The sequence below is a fragment of the Calonectris borealis genome, chromosome 17 (assembly GCF_964195595.1).
Source record: "Calonectris borealis chromosome 17, bCalBor7.hap1.2, whole genome shotgun sequence".
Lineage (NCBI taxonomy): Eukaryota > Metazoa > Chordata > Aves > Procellariiformes > Procellariidae > Calonectris > Calonectris borealis.
The window spans coordinates 16,275,242-16,291,210 of NC_134328.1; the positions used below are offsets into that span (position 1 = coordinate 16,275,242).

At 62.5% G+C, this 15,969-nt stretch overlaps 1 protein-coding gene across 3 annotated transcripts; it reads left to right on the plus strand.

The window, feature by feature from the left end:
* Positions 1-1,684: 1,684 nt before the first annotated feature.
* SAMD10 (sterile alpha motif domain containing 10) lies at positions 1,685-14,290 on the plus strand. 3 transcript variants are annotated; one of them, XM_075166109.1, is made up of 5 exons: positions 1,685-1,788; positions 7,548-7,732; positions 11,009-11,177; positions 12,338-12,478; positions 12,958-14,290. In XM_075166109.1, the coding sequence occupies exons 1-5, from the start codon at positions 1,758-1,760 to the stop codon at positions 12,978-12,980; spliced, it is 549 nt and encodes a 182-aa protein (XP_075022210.1). In that variant the 5' UTR covers positions 1,685-1,757; the 3' UTR covers positions 12,981-14,290. The 3 variants fall into 3 exon arrangements, with proteins under 3 accessions (XP_075022210.1, XP_075022209.1, XP_075022208.1); XM_075166108.1 differs by lacking the exon at positions 1,685-1,788 and adding an exon at positions 4,795-5,162 and having other exon boundaries at positions 13,001-14,290; XM_075166107.1 differs by lacking the exon at positions 1,685-1,788 and having other exon boundaries at positions 6,669-7,732.
* The last annotated feature ends 1,679 nt before the right edge of the window (positions 14,291-15,969 follow it).

Below are 15,969 nucleotides of genomic sequence, written 5' to 3' on the forward strand. Positions count from 1 at the left end.
TAGCCTTTTCCTGCCAAGGCCCGGCTTTAACCATATTTCTCTTGGAAGATTTCTGCCACGGTTTGAAAGCTCCGTGTGTAGACAGAGACTGAGGGAGAACTGGGAATTTCCGAGTAATGGAAAATCGGTTCGTTCTTTATTGGATGGAGTCAGATGCCTACAATGAGTAATATTGCCCTGACGGCTCTCTTGCACCGGTAGGAGTAGGAATGCCAAGACCAGGGCTGGGGAGTAGTATTTTAGTAGCAGACTGTTTGCAGGCTACGCGCGCGATTCGTCGCCCAATGTCCCAGCATGGCAGCACAGTTGGCTCGCCGAGCACGGCCGGCTCACGGCACGGAGCTGAGCCTAGTCGGGGGCTTGAGCTCCATCTGGAGCAGCTCCTGAGCGAGCATTCAAAATTTTGGAAAGCCCCTATTGGTTTGGGGAGCTGAATTTAATTTTTATAAGTGCTGCACACACACACACAGCTGCGTAGCCTGGATCCGAGTGGGTTTTATGCCGTAGCTATACCAGCACCATGAACAGCCACTCAACCCCCGGTACGAGGCCACGTAGGGTCAGTACCACCCGCTGCACCTTTACAGCCCCAGCCCACGGCGGTTGATCACCGCGTGACGTGCCTAACCCTGCTGGAGCCGTCCGCTAAGAGGGGAGCGTGGTTTTGGAACCTGCATCCCACAAGCCTGAGTTTTCCTTATCTTAAAACAAGGGCAAGGGTGCTGCCTGGTTTGTGACGGGGAACGCCTTGCAAGGGTGAAGCATCGCAGCACGGGCATCCACTTGTCCTCGTTCTGGGCACCCAGCGGTGTCCCTGTCCCTGTCCTACCCCAGTGTGGGATAACTGCAGGGTGCACAGCCGGAGCCCTGGCCCCTCTGCAGCTCCACGGGCTGACAGTGACGGTCCCTGGAGGGGAGTGGGGTGCGATAGCTGAAGGCAGGCGCCTCCAAAAATACCGCGGGGTTGCCACCCCAGGGGAGTGAAGGGTGCTGGAGACGCCGTTCTGCTCCGTGCCAGCGTGCTGCGCTCCAGTGAGGTTTGCTGGGTGCCCACTCGCACTGCGGCCGCCCACCAGAAGCCCATGTTGCACACACGGGGATGAGCACCCTCCTTTGCCCACCCTGCTGGCACCCATCCGGGGAACTGCGGGTCAGGAGGAGAAAGGAAATTTGGGGAGGAGGGAACAACCAGGTGTTGTTTTCTGCTCAGTGCCCACCGCAAACATGAGCAAAAACCTGTGCACGGTGCCTGCTGGACCCTGCTGTCCCCAGGACCTGTCCCCCAGGCTGGGGAGGGATCCGCGGGAATGACTCTGGGCGGGGATCCAGCGGGATGATGCCCGGTAGCCTCCGGGCGGGGATCCAGGGGGATGATGCCCGGTAGCCTCCGGGCAGGGATCCGGGGGGATGATTCCGGGCAGGGATCCGGGGGGATGATGCCCGGTAGCCTCCGGGCAGGGATCCGGGGGGATGATTCCGGGCAGGGATCCGGGGGGATGATGCCCGGTAGCCTCCGGGCGGGGATCCGGGGGAATGCGCGGGGCATCCTCGGGGAAGGGAGAGGGCGGCGGGGCGCAGCACGGGGCGGGCTGGCGGCGGGGCGGTGCGGCGGGCGGAGCGCCCGGGGGTGGCGGAGCGCGGCACCGCCCCCGGCGCGGGCACCGGGGCGGGGCGGGCCGGGAGCGCCCGGTGCCGGCGGCGGCGCTGGGGGGCGCGGGGCTCCGTCCCCGCCTGAGCGCGGCCCCGCTGCGCGGAGGATGAGCTGCGGCCAGCCCAAGGACATGGAAGGTACCGGGCACGGGCGGGGTGGGCTCAGGGGCTCAGGTGCACGGCGGGACGCGCCTCCCCCAGCTCCAAAGGCGGCGGGCACGTCCCTGGGGGGCTGCCCCCTCTATCCCGGGGGTCTACCCGCCCTCCACCCTCCGGTGCTGCCCCCTCCATCCCGGGGGTCTGCCCTTCATCCCTCCCCGGTGCTGCCCCTCCATCCCGGGGATCTGCCCTTCATCCCCTCCCGGTGCTGCCCCTCCATCCTGGGGCTCTGCCCACCCTCCATCCCCGGTGCTGCCCCCTCCATCCAGCGGGTAAATCCTCTATCCCAGGGATCTGCTCCCTCCATCCCGGGAGTATGTCCTCCACCCCGGGGTCTTCCCTCCCTCCTTACATCCCTCGGTGCTGCCCCCTCCATCCCGGGGGTCTGCGCCTCCACATCCCCCTTTACTGCCCTCAGCATCCCGGGGAGGGTATGGCCCCATTCCCTACCCCCAGTATTATGGGGTACCAGTGAAATGGACTGGGAAATTTGGCTGGAGCGAGTGGTGCGAGTGTGAGGGCAGGGCTAGGGCAGGGCAGGACAGGCCTGGGGGTGCTGGAGCAAGGCAGGACCCCCGGGAAGAGTGTGACAAGGTGGAAGGGGGCTCGCTGCAGGCAGGAGTGTCTGCGCCTGTGGGCTCCCGCCCCTGCCTCCTGCCAGAAGAGCCTGCTCTGCCCAGAGCCACTCCGAGGTCCTGCCTGCTGCCCTCACCCCACGCTCTCTTGGGTACCTAACCCTACAGAGATCCCCTGTCCTGGGATGCTCGGGGACCTTCTGGCAGTACCCACGGGGGGCTCAGGAGCACAGACACCTCGAAAGACATGTACAGTCCCCCCAAAGGCTGTGCCCCAGGACCCCCTGTCGCAGCGCTGCCAGCCCCTCCGTGCAGGCAGGCATCACCCACGCACGCTCCCCTGACATGCACCCAGGGCACCGTGCTGCACGGGGAGGACGGAAAGGACATCTGCCTTTTGTTCCCTTCCTCCTCCCTCCTCCGGAGGCACCAGCAGTGAGCAGCCGCCGGCCTGAGCTCCATCCCTCCGCAGGGCTCCCATCTCACCTCCGCGAGCAGAGAATTCAGAGGGAAATGCTGGGGCAATGCTCATCGCAGCCAGGGCCCGGGGCAAGTACGCCCCAGGGGAACCTGGAGAGGCTTGAGGGGGTGTCAGTCCTCTCTGAATGTGGTCTCCTCCTCCTCAGGGCCAGCAGGTCTTAGGGAGTGGCTCAGGGCAGGATCTGGTCCATAAGAACATCCTATGGATATAGGTTTGAAGATTACATGCATTGGGAGGTCCCAGAGAGCATCGCTGTCTCCCCAGGGCTGGTGCCGGGGGCTCTGCCAGCGCAAGCAGCAGCTCTGCCCCGCACCAGGGTGAAGCCGTGTGGAAGGGACAGAGGGGACGAGGGCAATGGCAATGCCAGCTGGGCTCATGGCTCATGCAGATGCCGCTAAAAGCAAGATGAGTCCCTCGCAAAAGCTGCTCCATGAGCAGAGTGGATTCCCCGTCCTTGGAGTCCCTGGAGAGCTCTGGTCTCGTCCACCCTTCACCTGCCTGCAGGAACACAGAGGGACCACCAGCTCCCCGCGAATCCCTCTCCAACTGTCGGCAAATCTCTCACCCCATTTGGTGCTAAGGGATTTCATTCCTTGCGAAGCTTGTTCCAAGCTTCTCCCAGGGACCGCCGCTAATCCCAGGAAGCCTGGCTGACCCCGGGAAGGCTGACTGTCTTCCGCAGCAGCTGCCTGCAGGCACGTCCCCAGCGGGAGGGCAGGTCTGCGGGACGCCCGTGTGTGCGACGGTGTCAAAGCCACAGGGATGTCCCCGAGGCCATGCTGGGAAGCGGGGGCAGAGGAGGGAGGTGGATGCGGGCAGTGTGTTGCCTGTCCAGGCGCTGGGCTCCCCACTCCGTGCCCCTGCCTGCTCCTCCTGCAGCTGGGCTCCCCGCCGCCGCTTCCCCCGGGGCAGGTCCCGGACACCTGCGGGCAGGCAGGCAGGCAGAGCCCGCAGAAACTCAGCTCGAAGCCGGTTTGTTGGTAGCCATCAGCCTCGGGACCGACCCAGGGATGCTTTCACCATCCGGCTCATTGTGTGCTGCCGCGTCCTGCCCCGAGGTCTCCGTCCCCGGCAGGTTTCCCGTCCCTCTCCCCAGCAGTGACTGCTGCTGCTCTGAGCCCCTCCAGCGCTCACGTTTCACCAGCCATAAAAGTGTCTGGAGAGGGAAAGGCAGGGAGCGGCGGCGTGCCGGGCTGGGGAGGGAGCGGCGTCTGTCCCTGCTGCTGCCGCAGACCCTGTCCCTCCGCCCGGGGCAGGCGGCCGCTGGTCCCCCTGCGGTGACGCGGCCCCTGGCCTCCCCCTCCGCCTGTCCTGTGTGGCTGGAGAAATGCCCAAAATGGATCAAAAAGCCACCGAGGGAAAACGAGCCCGTGGCGGTTCCCCAGCCTGTGAGCAGGCGGCAGGTTGTCCATCGCACGGGGCTGCCAGACAAGCCTCAGGGACCACAGACCGGCTCGTGGGGACCCAGAAAGATGGGGGTACAGTGGCCATTCAGGGACCAGAGCCGAGCTCTCCCCTCTCTGCTCCAGCTCGGGCTCAGCCGGCCGGAAGGCTCCTGCATCCCCGTTTCAAGGTGCCGTGCCCCACGCTCAGCGCAGCGTTTGCTCACTGACCCACGCTGCCAGCTGCGGGCTCCCCCCATCTGCCTGGACCCCAGCCATGGCCATAACCACGACGGCTTTGGCCGGGTGCAGGAGCAGACCATGCTGAGCCCCTGCCCGGGAAGGATGCTCATCCCCGCGCTCCCTCTTTTCTTTCCCCAGCGCTGCCTGCATCCCGAACATCCCAAGTCACCGGTGACCCCGGTACTGCCACGCACGAGCTTGCCACGGCTCCACTCAGCCCCAGGGCACTCTGATGCCCGGTGGCTCCGGCGTCCCCCGCAGCAGCCCCCCAGGCTTCCCGTCCATGCCGGTGCCAGCTGGCCCTGCCGCGGGATTAGGCGGGAGCACGCGGGGAAAAAACCAAGCATCTCTGCGGATCAAACGCCCACGGGGTGGCGGGGAGGGGGTGTAATTCACAACCCCCCTCCCTGCGTGAGGCCAGCTGGGGGCTGCCCGGCGCCGGAGCCGGGGCGAACGTGCAGCCACCATTTATTGGCAGCAGGAGGGAGACAATCGGGGGAGTCAGTCAGGTGTGGACGAGGTATGAGGGGAGGCAGGGACGGAGCCGCGCTCGTGACAGCCGGTGCTGCCGAGCGCTCACGCGCATCCCTCCTCCCGCCGAGATGCAGCAGGGCCGACCATCCCTCTGCTGCGTCTCCACCATCCGCAGCTCGCAGGGACCACCCGAGCCAGGTGAGGGGGGCTGCAGGGCAGGACCGGGGGGCTGCAGGGCATGGCCGGGGGGCTGCAGGGCATGGCCGGGGGGCGGCAGGGCAGGACCAGGGGACTGTGGGGCAGGTGAGGTGGGGGGAAGATGCTGCATGTGCATCCCTGGCCGGTGGGCACAGCCTCTGGCTCAGCAAAAGAGGAGCGGAGGGGATGGAGGGTGGCTGGGTGCTCATGGCGTTGCTGTGGCTGCCGCTGTGCACAGCACGGGGAGGAGAGGAGAGCCCGTGTCGGAGGCCACCCCTGTGTCCCTGTGCGGAACCAGCCCAGGGGCTGCCCTGCCATGGGGCTCCTCTGCCCGCATCCTTCCCTTGCTCCGAAACGCTCCCGCATGCCCTGGCTCAGCACCCCCGACCCTCACCCATGTCGAGTGCCGCCGGGTGATGGGAAAGTTGGGAGCCGAAGGCTGGGCTGGGGGAGCGGGAGGCTGCGGAGGAGCTGCCGGAGGAGCTGCTGGAGGAGCTGCCGGGGGCTCCGGGCTCCAGGGCGGCAGCTGCCTGTCCCCGATGGGGAGCGGTGCCGCCGGCATTCCTGGCCCTGCCTTTCTTCTCAACTTGTTTTTCCCTTCATCTTTCCCCCTCTCTCCCATCTGCTCTTGTTCCGGCTCTCTCGCCTCCAGTCTTGTTTGCTGGGGGAGCGTAGATGCCCACGTCCTGCTGCTGGTGACAGATGCTCTATAGCCCCCTATGGATATAGGTCCCGCTGGTGGCCAGAGCCCCGTTCCCTGCTGCTCCCTCACTGAGCAGCGAATCCTGGGGAAGCCCCGGCGCAGCCAAAGCATGTACCTCTGGCACCAGCCCCCCTGACCTGCCAGGTCCATATCTGCCCCCAGCGCCCGGCGGGATGGGCAGTTTTCAGCTCGGGGGTAGCCCAGCACGGCTGCGGCAGGGTTGGGTGCTCGGGGTGCCGGGGGCAGGACAGCCGGGGCATCTCGGGCATCCTTGGCTGGAGGGAGCACAGCCCGCTGCGGTCCTCGCCCGCCGGGTCCGGGGTGTCTGAGGCTGCAGGAAGCCATCGGAGACATCCCCATCGCCCAAGATGGGCGCAGAGACCACCCTTGCCAGCTCTGCCTCTGCTCGGCACCGAGCCTCTCCATGGATCTCCCTTCAGCTTGTTTTCTGTAAAACCAATTCCCCAGTCGTCAGTCAGGTCCTCTGCCTCAGTTTCCCTGTGGCAATGCTTGTCGCTGGGTGTGTTTAAGGAGCAAGGCGGTGTGATGTGATCTGGATAACCTGGGACACACGGACACATCGACAACCGTTTCCTGCTCCATTTTGACTTCTTTTGGCCAGTTGGTCTCCTCTTGCATGAAGATGTGCTCGAGAGGTCTTTCTGAAACCTCTTCCCACTTAAAACCCACTAGTTATGAAAATGAGCTGCAGCAGGTCTTCTCCAGCCCTCCTGCTCTCCCAGGGTGTGTTATCCCTGGAGGTGGATCTCCTTTGGGTGCTGCTCTGTTTTTGGTGCTCCGATGACTTGCCCAGCTTGCTGTGGTGGAAGCAGGTGAGCTGGGGGATGTTCTGGTCTTTGCTTCTGCGGATCAGTGCTGCTTATGTCAAGCCAGCTGGCTTTTATCCGGAGCAGACAAGCGCATGAGCCCCTAATACCCACGCGTCCTCCTCCACAGCAGCCGGGTCCCTTCAGCCCCCCCCAAGAAAAGCTTTGTATCCTCATTGCAACCCGAATACCCCCAGCTTATTAAAACACAAATGTGAGGGACAAAAACCGCTCGTCGTGGGTAAATGGCTCTTTGTGGGCCATCGTCATGGGCTGGCGCGTGTTCGGCCACCACCTGGGTGTGCAGGTTTGTGCGCCCGCGTGGCAGCAGCCGTCCCCAAGCAGCCACGGTCTGTGCTGGGGGGGGACTAATCTGCGTCCCCTTCTCCATCGGGCTGCCCAGGGTGGGGTTTACCTGCTTCCCATCCCTCGGTGGCGGCAGATTAATGTCAGCCTGGTCCATGGAAAGTGGCTCTTCCCCTTTTCCCTCCTCCCGGCGTCTCCCCCGGCAGAGCGGCGGTGACGAGCGGGAGGTTATAACCACGCGGCGAAGATCAGCTGCGGGTCCCCACGTCTGCTCGGCAGGCGGGTGTCAAAACAAGCATCGCTCGCGAGGGGTTTGTGTGGGCAAACATCTTGTCGGCGCCTGCCGGTGCCTGGTGCCAGCCGGCGGGTTCGTGGGCTGATGGGTTTTCTCCCTGGCAATGGGAAGGGAAGGTGGGAGGGGGGAGATTTTGGCAGTGGGGGGTACAGCCGAGCTCGACAGGTCCCGTGGGGTAGAAGGGGCGTTTTTGGGTGCCCAAGCACGGGGCAGAGGGGGACTGTGGCCGTCTCTCACCCCCCTTCCCTCCGCAGCCGCCGCCGCTCACTTCAGCTTCTGCCGCAGCCTCCTGGAGCACACGGTCTCGGCCGAAAACCTCAGCTACCGCCTGCAGAGGAACCCGGGCAGCAGCCTCACCTGGCACGACGGCCGGAGCCAGCGGGCCGACGGCAGCCGGACCGTCAAGCTCCTGCGGCAGCCGGGCACCGAGGGCTCGCAGGTACCCGCCGGGCTCCTCCGCACCCCCCGGTCCCTGCCCCGGGGCTGCCCAGGGGAACGCGGCTCCTCGTGTTCCCCCCCATCCCATCGATTCCCTGCAGGAGCATCTCCTCTTTTCTGCAGGATTAGGCCTTCAGATCCTGTTTTGCTGAAAGCCCTTGTGATTGTTGGGCATTTAACTATAGTAATATATATAAATATAATAATTTAATTATTATCATCAGGCTGGGGGCTGTGCTGGGGTGAGCTCTGTGCGTCCTCCACACCTGGCGCTGGGACTTAATACAATTTTGCAGTAAATGTGCCAGAACCAAGTTCCTTATAATGCCTTAAAATCCCCGAGCGCTTGGGTATGTCTCTCAGCCAGGTTTGGACCATTGACCTCCTAAAATTCTGAACTTTATTGCATTAATGAGGCTGTGAGATGAAGGTTTCCAGCCATTTGCCTGCTGCCCTGCCTCTGCACGGCCGTGGGAAGGAGCATCTTCCCAGTGAGCGGCTCCTGGTGCTTCCTAACCCCTTTGTAACGCCCTGGGAGCCGTGTTCGGAGGCAGCACATCCAGCTGGAAAGAAAACAGGGGAAATCAAACTGCCCAGCTTCCAGCTTCCAACATGGAGATGCTTTTCCATCTTGAGGACCTGACTGGTTCGGCGCCGGAGGGCAGCAGGGTCCCCGCAGGGGTGGGTACAGCCCCACCGTCACGCTGTGATGCTTACATGAGCGGCAGCCCCTCGGGTCCCCCTGTCCTGGCAGTGCTGTGCCTCTCGTCCCCATCACCCCTCCAGGCACCCCGCTGGTCCCTTTCCACTTGCACCTCTGCAAAAAGCATGGGGACAGCACTGCCTGCACAGCGCTGCCTGCACAGCGCTGCCTGCAAGTGCTGCCTGCACGGGGACACGCCAGCCACTATGTGCCTCCCAGAGGGATTTGGCAGGGAGAAAGGTTTTAATTTTGCCATAAGCAAAGAAAAACACCCCAGAGAAGGGAGGTGACGTGAGTTGCTCCTTGCAGCTCCCAGGGGATGGCTCCCATCACCCAGCTCCCCCCAGCCACCTCCTGCCTCCCCGCGGGAGCAGCCTCCGAGCCCTCCTGCCTGCTCTCCTCAACACTCAATATTCACAGCTGAGAGTTTATCAGAGAGACAGAGCCGCTCAACCGACTGGAAAACGAGCCCGTGATTCATTACACCTCCCCTTCCCACCCAGGGGCTCACTCGGGGACCCGCGGGGGGGGCTTTGCCTGCCGCAGGGGATGATGCATCCCGAGCTGGCAGCGGAGGGTTTAGGGATGCTGAGGGTCTCCGGCGCGGGGCTGTGTCTGATGGGTGAAGCGCTTGCAGACGTGAGCGTGCCCAGGGAAATTGCAGGTTGTTTGTCACCTCTTCCGCCGTGCCGTGGAGGGTTAGTTGGATAATAGCTGCGGGAAGCTCGCGGGAAGCTCGCGGGAAGCTGGCTGTTATTTCCCCCAGCCCCTCCGCTTCTCATCATTGCTTGTTAGTGAATCCAGAGCAAATCGCCTCCTCCTCCCCACGGCACGCTCTCCGGCACGCTCAGCCGAGTGTGAAGGAGCCGAGCCAGGCGCAGGCTGGGGCTGCTCCCACGGGCAGGCGGCTCCTGGGATGTGTCTGGGGGGGGCAGGCAGCTACCGGGGGTCCCCAGAAAGGTGAGGGTTTGGTGTGGTTGGGAAACCAAATTGTGTGCATTGTCTACTGCATTTTCCCTCTGCTTTGGAGATGGACTCCTTGGTTATTAATTTACAGCCTCCCAATTTTGGCTTCTTCCCTCTCGCTGGAATGTCCCCAGTAGCCACAGGCGAGCTCTGTTTGAGGCAAGGTCCCTTTCCAAGCCCAAATGCTCCCCTGGGTGAGCATTGCCCGGCACAGGGCCACGGGAGATGTCCCAGACCCTGCTGCCCTCCGCTGCCTCCTCTCCAGCATCTCTCAGGGACGTGTCATTAGTCTCAGTAACAACGGGATGTCTGGAGTCCCTGTCACACTAATTATCTCCGCTCCTCTATTAGGCATGCTTAATTAGCCAATATTCACACATGGAGGTCGACATTGCCATACCGCGGTCCAAGCGCTGTCGACCTTTCCCATGCTGGTACGTTCCCGCATCGGCTGCTGCTTCTGCCGTGCCCCTGCCGTGTCCTGGACATGGGTGAGGACCGTGCCGGCAGGGACCCTGACAATCCAGTCCCCTCCCGTTGCAGGCAGCGGGGACCCCTTTCGCATCCCCACCTGCCCATGGTCCAGCCCAGCACAGTCCTGGCAACTCGGGAGCTGCTTCGGAGGAGTGATGTTTGCTGGTGCTGCTCGAGGATGAAGTCTCAGCATCACCAGCAGCGGAGAGCTCACCAATATCCCCTGGGTGTTAAAACCAGGAAACGGTGCTCTGCAGGTCCTGGTCCCATCCTGCCCCCAGGCAGTTGGGGGCCAGGGCAGTCCAGGCAAGGGGCGAGGGTGCGTGGCAGAGGTCTCCAGGAGGTGGAGGGTGGCCAGGGCACATCGGAGTGCTGAGGACTGTGACCCTGGTTATCCCGGGCATGGCATTTATCCCATGACTCTGGGTGTGGCAGCACCCCAAGAAAGAGCTGTGGGGTTCAGAGGTGGCTTTAGATGCCCGGGAGGCTGCAGGACCTCGTCGTGGCTGGTCAGCTCAGGGTTGAAGGAGGCTGAGCAGGAGAGAAAGGGAGAATCCCTCCTGCTCCAGGGCACCAGCTGGCTGCTGGCTGCTTCCCTGGGGAGTTCTGGTGGGGATGGCTTTGCACCGGTACCGACTTCTGGTGGGGGTGGCTTTGCACCGGTACCGACTTCTGGTGGGGATGGCTTTGCACCGGTACCCGCTGCCCCCCAGGATCTCGCTGGCTCCATCCCCACTGCCCTTCTCTGCCCGGCGAGGGGGGACCCTGGGGACCCCCGGGATATCTCCCCAGCCCGTGCGATGCTCTGCTGGGCTGGGAGACGCGTAGGGGAGGGGGACCGGGGCTCTTGCCTGCAGCAGGAGGGCCGGGTGGCTCCCAGGTGTGGGGTCTATGTAGCGCAGGACCCCCACCTCACCTCCCATCCCGCCTCCCTCACCGGTTCCTCTGATGCTGCTATTTCAGGGCGAGCCCAGAGACTCCAGAGGGTGCAAAGCCAAAGCCTGCCGGCATCGCCGCAGTCCCGTGCCGCCGGCCAGCATCTCCTCCGTCCCCGGGGGCTGACCTCCCGGCTCAGGCATTTTCCTCCTCGCAGGGTTGAATCCCGCTAACCCCCTCCCCTCCCGCTCCCTGTAGGGCCGTGCCTGCGACCACTATGGCATCTACCACACCAGCCCCACGCTGGGCAGCCTGGCCAAGCCCGTGGTGCTCTGGACCCAGCAGGATGTATGCAAATGGCTGAAGAAGCACTGCCCGCATAACTATCTCATCTACGTTGAGGCGTTCTCCCACCACGCCATCACAGGTATGGTAGACATCCCCACTAATCACCGGTACTAATCACCATCGGCACGTGCTCCTGGGCAATAGCTGTTTGGAGGTTCGTGGTTCGGAAGGCAGACGTACCCCCCCATTTCTGTCCCCTCTCCCCGTGGAGTTGCAGCTGGGGTGAGAGCCGCCCCATGGCACCGGGCATGGGGACACCCACCCGGGCTGGGCAGGAGGCATCCGTCCCTGGGGTGAACTGCAGGACAGGCTGGAGCTTGTTTAAAATGAGCATAAATTGCCCAGGGGAGATTGTGGTTTATAAGATGGGGAAGAGTCTTTTCCTCGACTAGGTTAATATAATAAGAATATTTTTATAGTTTTTTAAGTGCTGGAAATTTTTGCGGAAGAGGAAAGATCTCTGCTCAGCTGGAGTTCAAGTTGCAAATTTCTTCCTCCAGGTCTGAATCCAACTCCCAGCCAAGTCCTTGGAGGATAATAACCTCAGGGACCTGCTCCCTCCCCTTTGCCCCCTGGGGACTCTGGCTTTGACTCCTATGTACGAGCATCGTCTCGGTCCGACCACGATGTGCGCAGGGCCAGGCAGGGCTCTGCCAGGGCCAGGAGAAGGCAGCGGGGAAGGGAGCGCTGGAGCTGCCCGCAAGGGATGCAGAGCCCTAATGCAAGAGCTCAGCCAGCCCTTGCATGGGAAACAAAGGCAGCATTAGCAAACGTACGCTGGGAAACAAGGACAAAAGCTGGTTGTAAATCCCTTGTCTAATAGCCCCTGGACTGGAGAGAGTGGTTCGCCGGGGACGGTGGCGGCAACACTAATGTGTTTTGATGGGTACCCCCGTTCCCCCGGGACGGCCAGCCCGCGCGGGGACCGTGCGCTCGGAAAAACATCTCCTGATGCGGGAGGTGGAGCAGAGAAATGGAAAGCTCCTGCCTGCGGGGATGGGTTACGTGACTGCTGAAGCCAGTACCTGTCTGAGGCTGGGCACCTCCAGCTGCCACCCGGCGTGCTCCGAAAGTGGGGCCACCTGCGAGGCTTCTCCATCCCTGTGGGTCCAGGTGGTGAAAGAGCACTTTAGGATTTCTTCCCTTTCCGCCTCCTTGTTCCCACACGAGCACGGGTTCCCGCTGAGTTGCACTGGTACGGTGTCCCCGCCACGTCGCTGAGTGATGCCGTGTTTGCAGGTCGGGCGCTGCTGCGGCTGAACGGGGAGAAGCTGCAGCGCATGGGCATCGCTCACGAGGCGCAGCGGCAGGAGGTCCTGCAGCAGGTCCTGCAGCTCCAGGTGCGCGAGGAGGTCCGAAACCTGCAGCTGCTCAGCCAAGGTAGGGCCGGCGGGAGGCCGAGCGGGGAGAGAGGCTTTGAAGCCCAACCCCGGGGGGGTTGTGCCCCTCCTGCAGCCGTCCAGACAAGCAGAGCAGTGGCTGGGTGGCTGCCAAAGCCAGAGGCACCCACCTGCATGTCGCACGTGGAAATGCAGCCCATGCGGCGGCTGGGATGGGGTGTGGAGCACAGGCTGGGGGGCACAGGGAGAGGCTGTGGTGCACGGGCTGTGGGGCACAGGGATGGGTCGTGGTACAGAGGTCGCGGTGCCCCGGGACAGACCTGTGCGCAGGTTGTGGTGCACAGGGACAGGTTGTGGTGCACAGATTTTGGTGCACAGGGGCGGGCTGCGGTGCACAGCTCAAAATCCATCAGTGGCATTTTGGATGGAAGGGACAGGATTCTCCAGGGCTGGCAGTGGGTGAGCTGGAACGTGCCACCCTGCAGGCTGTTTATTCCTTCCTCTCCCGCCTTGTTCCAGCTTCTTTTGGAAATGTCTCCTAGCTGATCCGTCTGTTTGGCAGATTGTACCAACACTGTGATTGGAGTACCTCTGGGATGGGCTGTGCACCGCCGATACGAGACCTGAACCACGCGCTTGGAATACGAAGAGACAGCTTCCCAGCCACGCCGGGGCTTCTCTCCTTCTTCTTCTTTCTCTTTCTTTTTTATGAATACATTTCTGTGCAGAGATGGGGGGTTCCCTCCAGCAGACGTGGATCTTGGCTGGAGGAAAATTAGCCAAACAGCCTCTGGGACAGATGAACTTTTGCCCACCTGAGCCAAATGGTTCCCAGGGAAAGAGATGGAAAAAAGGAGACGGCGACAGGCAGGGCTCAGCGCTGCGGACAAACCGAGCGTGGTTATTCCCGGGACGGCTCAGAGCTGTGCACAGGAAGGTGAAGCCTTACGCACATGGGCGACATCCCAGCACCCGGCAGCTCGTGTCCATACCTCGGAGCTTATTTAGGGAGCTTTAGTTTTCTCTTCAGACTGGGCTGTCTTCCAGCATCCTAGGAGGTAACGTTATCAGTAGCAAATAAGATGACCTGACTGGCCAAAAAAAAATTAAAAGCGGGGCCAAGCAAGCAGCGCCTGGCTCCCCTTGCTGGGTTAAAAAGGGAGCTGAGTCATCGGAGCTGGAAAATCCGGGAGCAAAGGCAGGGTGGCCGTGCCGGGAGGGTGCCGTGGCCTGGAGGAAGCTGTGCCAGGAGCTCATCCGTCATCGTCCTCGTTTGCAGGCAGACGGGGGAGCCGATGCAGGGGCCGGGTGGGAGCAGCCGGGGATGCTGCCGGACGGTGCCGGGTGCTGCCCGGGGTGAGGCTGGGGATTCCTGCCAGGTCCCCGCCGGCCCCGCTGCCCAGGCTGCTCCCTCCTGTGCCATCTGCGCTCCCACCAGCTCTTTGCAGAGCTCTGCTCCTCCAGGCATTTGCAAATGCTCGTCCCAACCTCTTGCCCAGGGACTGGTGATGGTGCCACCGAACCCAGGCACCGACCTGATGACCCAGCTCGTCATTAAGGTGAACCAATGTTTACTGTTACACCCCCACCACCTGAGCCCCCCTGTCCGGAGCCACAGACCGCTCATGCAGGCAGGTAAGGACCAACGATGCCTAAAACCGAGGATTTGGGGGCAGGTGACGAAGGCAGGGCTGCGGGGCTGGGGGGGTCCCGAAACGGCAGCACCCCAAAGCCGCCGGGGCGTCGGAGCTGGCAGGGATGCGGAGGCAGGTCGGGGTGGCCCCCCCGGCCGGGCGCCCGCCCACCGCCCACCTGCTCCTCTGCTGGTAATAAAATAAGAGACTGTTATTTTAACTTGCTGCTTTTCCGACTCTTCCCACACCTGAACCTGCGCCGCGGGTTTAATCCTTCCAGCCCTTCCCAAAGATGCTCAGGAGATGTCTACAGCCCTAAATCCCCCTGGACAAGCACCTCCACAAGGGACAGGGGTCCCGCCGGACGGCCCTGCGGGAACAAGCCTCCGCCTGGGGGTTTGCCAGTATTTAAATCCCCTCCCAGCTCCACAGAACCGCTGCGGAAATGAGAATTAAGAAGCTCCTAATCTTTGCCGGTGGGTGGCTGGACGGGGGGATTTGGGGTCGTAGTTACCACTCCAGTGCAGATAACGGCTCGTGGCAAAGCGAAGGTCTCCAAAGCTCGTCTGTGAGCGGCATTACCCCGGCTAACGAGCCCTGCTACGCAGGGTGGGAGAGCACGGGGCTGCGGGCAGGGTTAAGGCAGCCGGCAGCGGAGCCTGGGGCTGGTGTGGAGCAGCGGCAGCCCCGTGTCATCCCAGTCCCATCCCTGTCCCATCGCGGTGACACTGCTCCTCAGTGAAGGAGCTGGGAGAATTCCATGGGGGTGGGATCAAAGAGGAGCTGAAAATGAGTTGTTTGCCCACAGCTAGCAAAAATTGTGATTGCACCCAAAGTTTTTTTGTCTCCCCCCTGAAATCCCCAAGGAAAGCTGTCCCCAGAGCTCTCCAGGCGATGGTGGGGCAGGAGGAGATGCCCCAGGGATTTGCCTCCAGGATATGGAGGGCAGGAACCCCCCAGGGCTCGGACCCCCGCGCACCGACTGAGGCTGGGCGGGGGTTTCAAGCCAGCGCCTGGCTCGGGGCTCGGGGGAGGACGTGGTGGGGCCCGGGCGGGATGCGGGAAGCACGGAGCATCCTCAGGCTCCGGCCGCGGTGGCTGCGCTGGGTCCCTGGGGCGGGGGTTGTACAAGGCCCAGGTGATGGAAAGGTCTCAGAAACAAAACCTAGTTCTCACACCGTTTTGGTTTGGATAACAGATTCACCAGATGGTACTCGGATCCAAGCAGGTGAATTCTCTCTCCTGCACCAGGGTGATTTCCAAGACACCAGCATTGCCAAAGGAGTTTATAACTCACGTCTGTCACCCTCAGAGGAGGGGTTTGGTGCTGGGCTGAAGGCAAAGACTCCAGATTTCCCAAATCCAACTTTCTTCCAAATTTCCAAAATCCAAATTTCCTCCAACTCAGCGAAAGGCATCGCCTGGTCTGTGCCTGCAACGGAGCGACCCAGACCGTGGCGGCCGCTCTCTTCCCTCTCTGCACGTGGCTGGGCTCGGCCGGACCTCGCCAGCGGGTGATTCCCGTTTGAGCTTTGCTGTGGTGGGGGCAGGGGGTGGGCTGCCGCCCCCAGGCTCCGTCTGCAGGGAACCAGATTCAGGGCTTTGCTGTGAGCAGCCCCCAGCTCCCCGAGGACAAAGAAATCGGAATTTCCTCCTCTGCCCATATCGACCTTCTAAAAAATGCAGCAAAATTGGCCCTTCCCACCTCGCTAGAACCTCATAAGCAACAAAGCTGGGAGAACTTATTGAATTTTAAGAAAAGGAGCACCACGGCAGCGGTGCTTTCAGCCGTGGGCTCTGCACTGATGGCCGTGATGGAGCCACGCACCCGTCCTGGCTGGTGCAGGATCTGCGTTTGCTCCTTGCTACCCCCTTACGTGGAGAGCAGAGCCCTGCG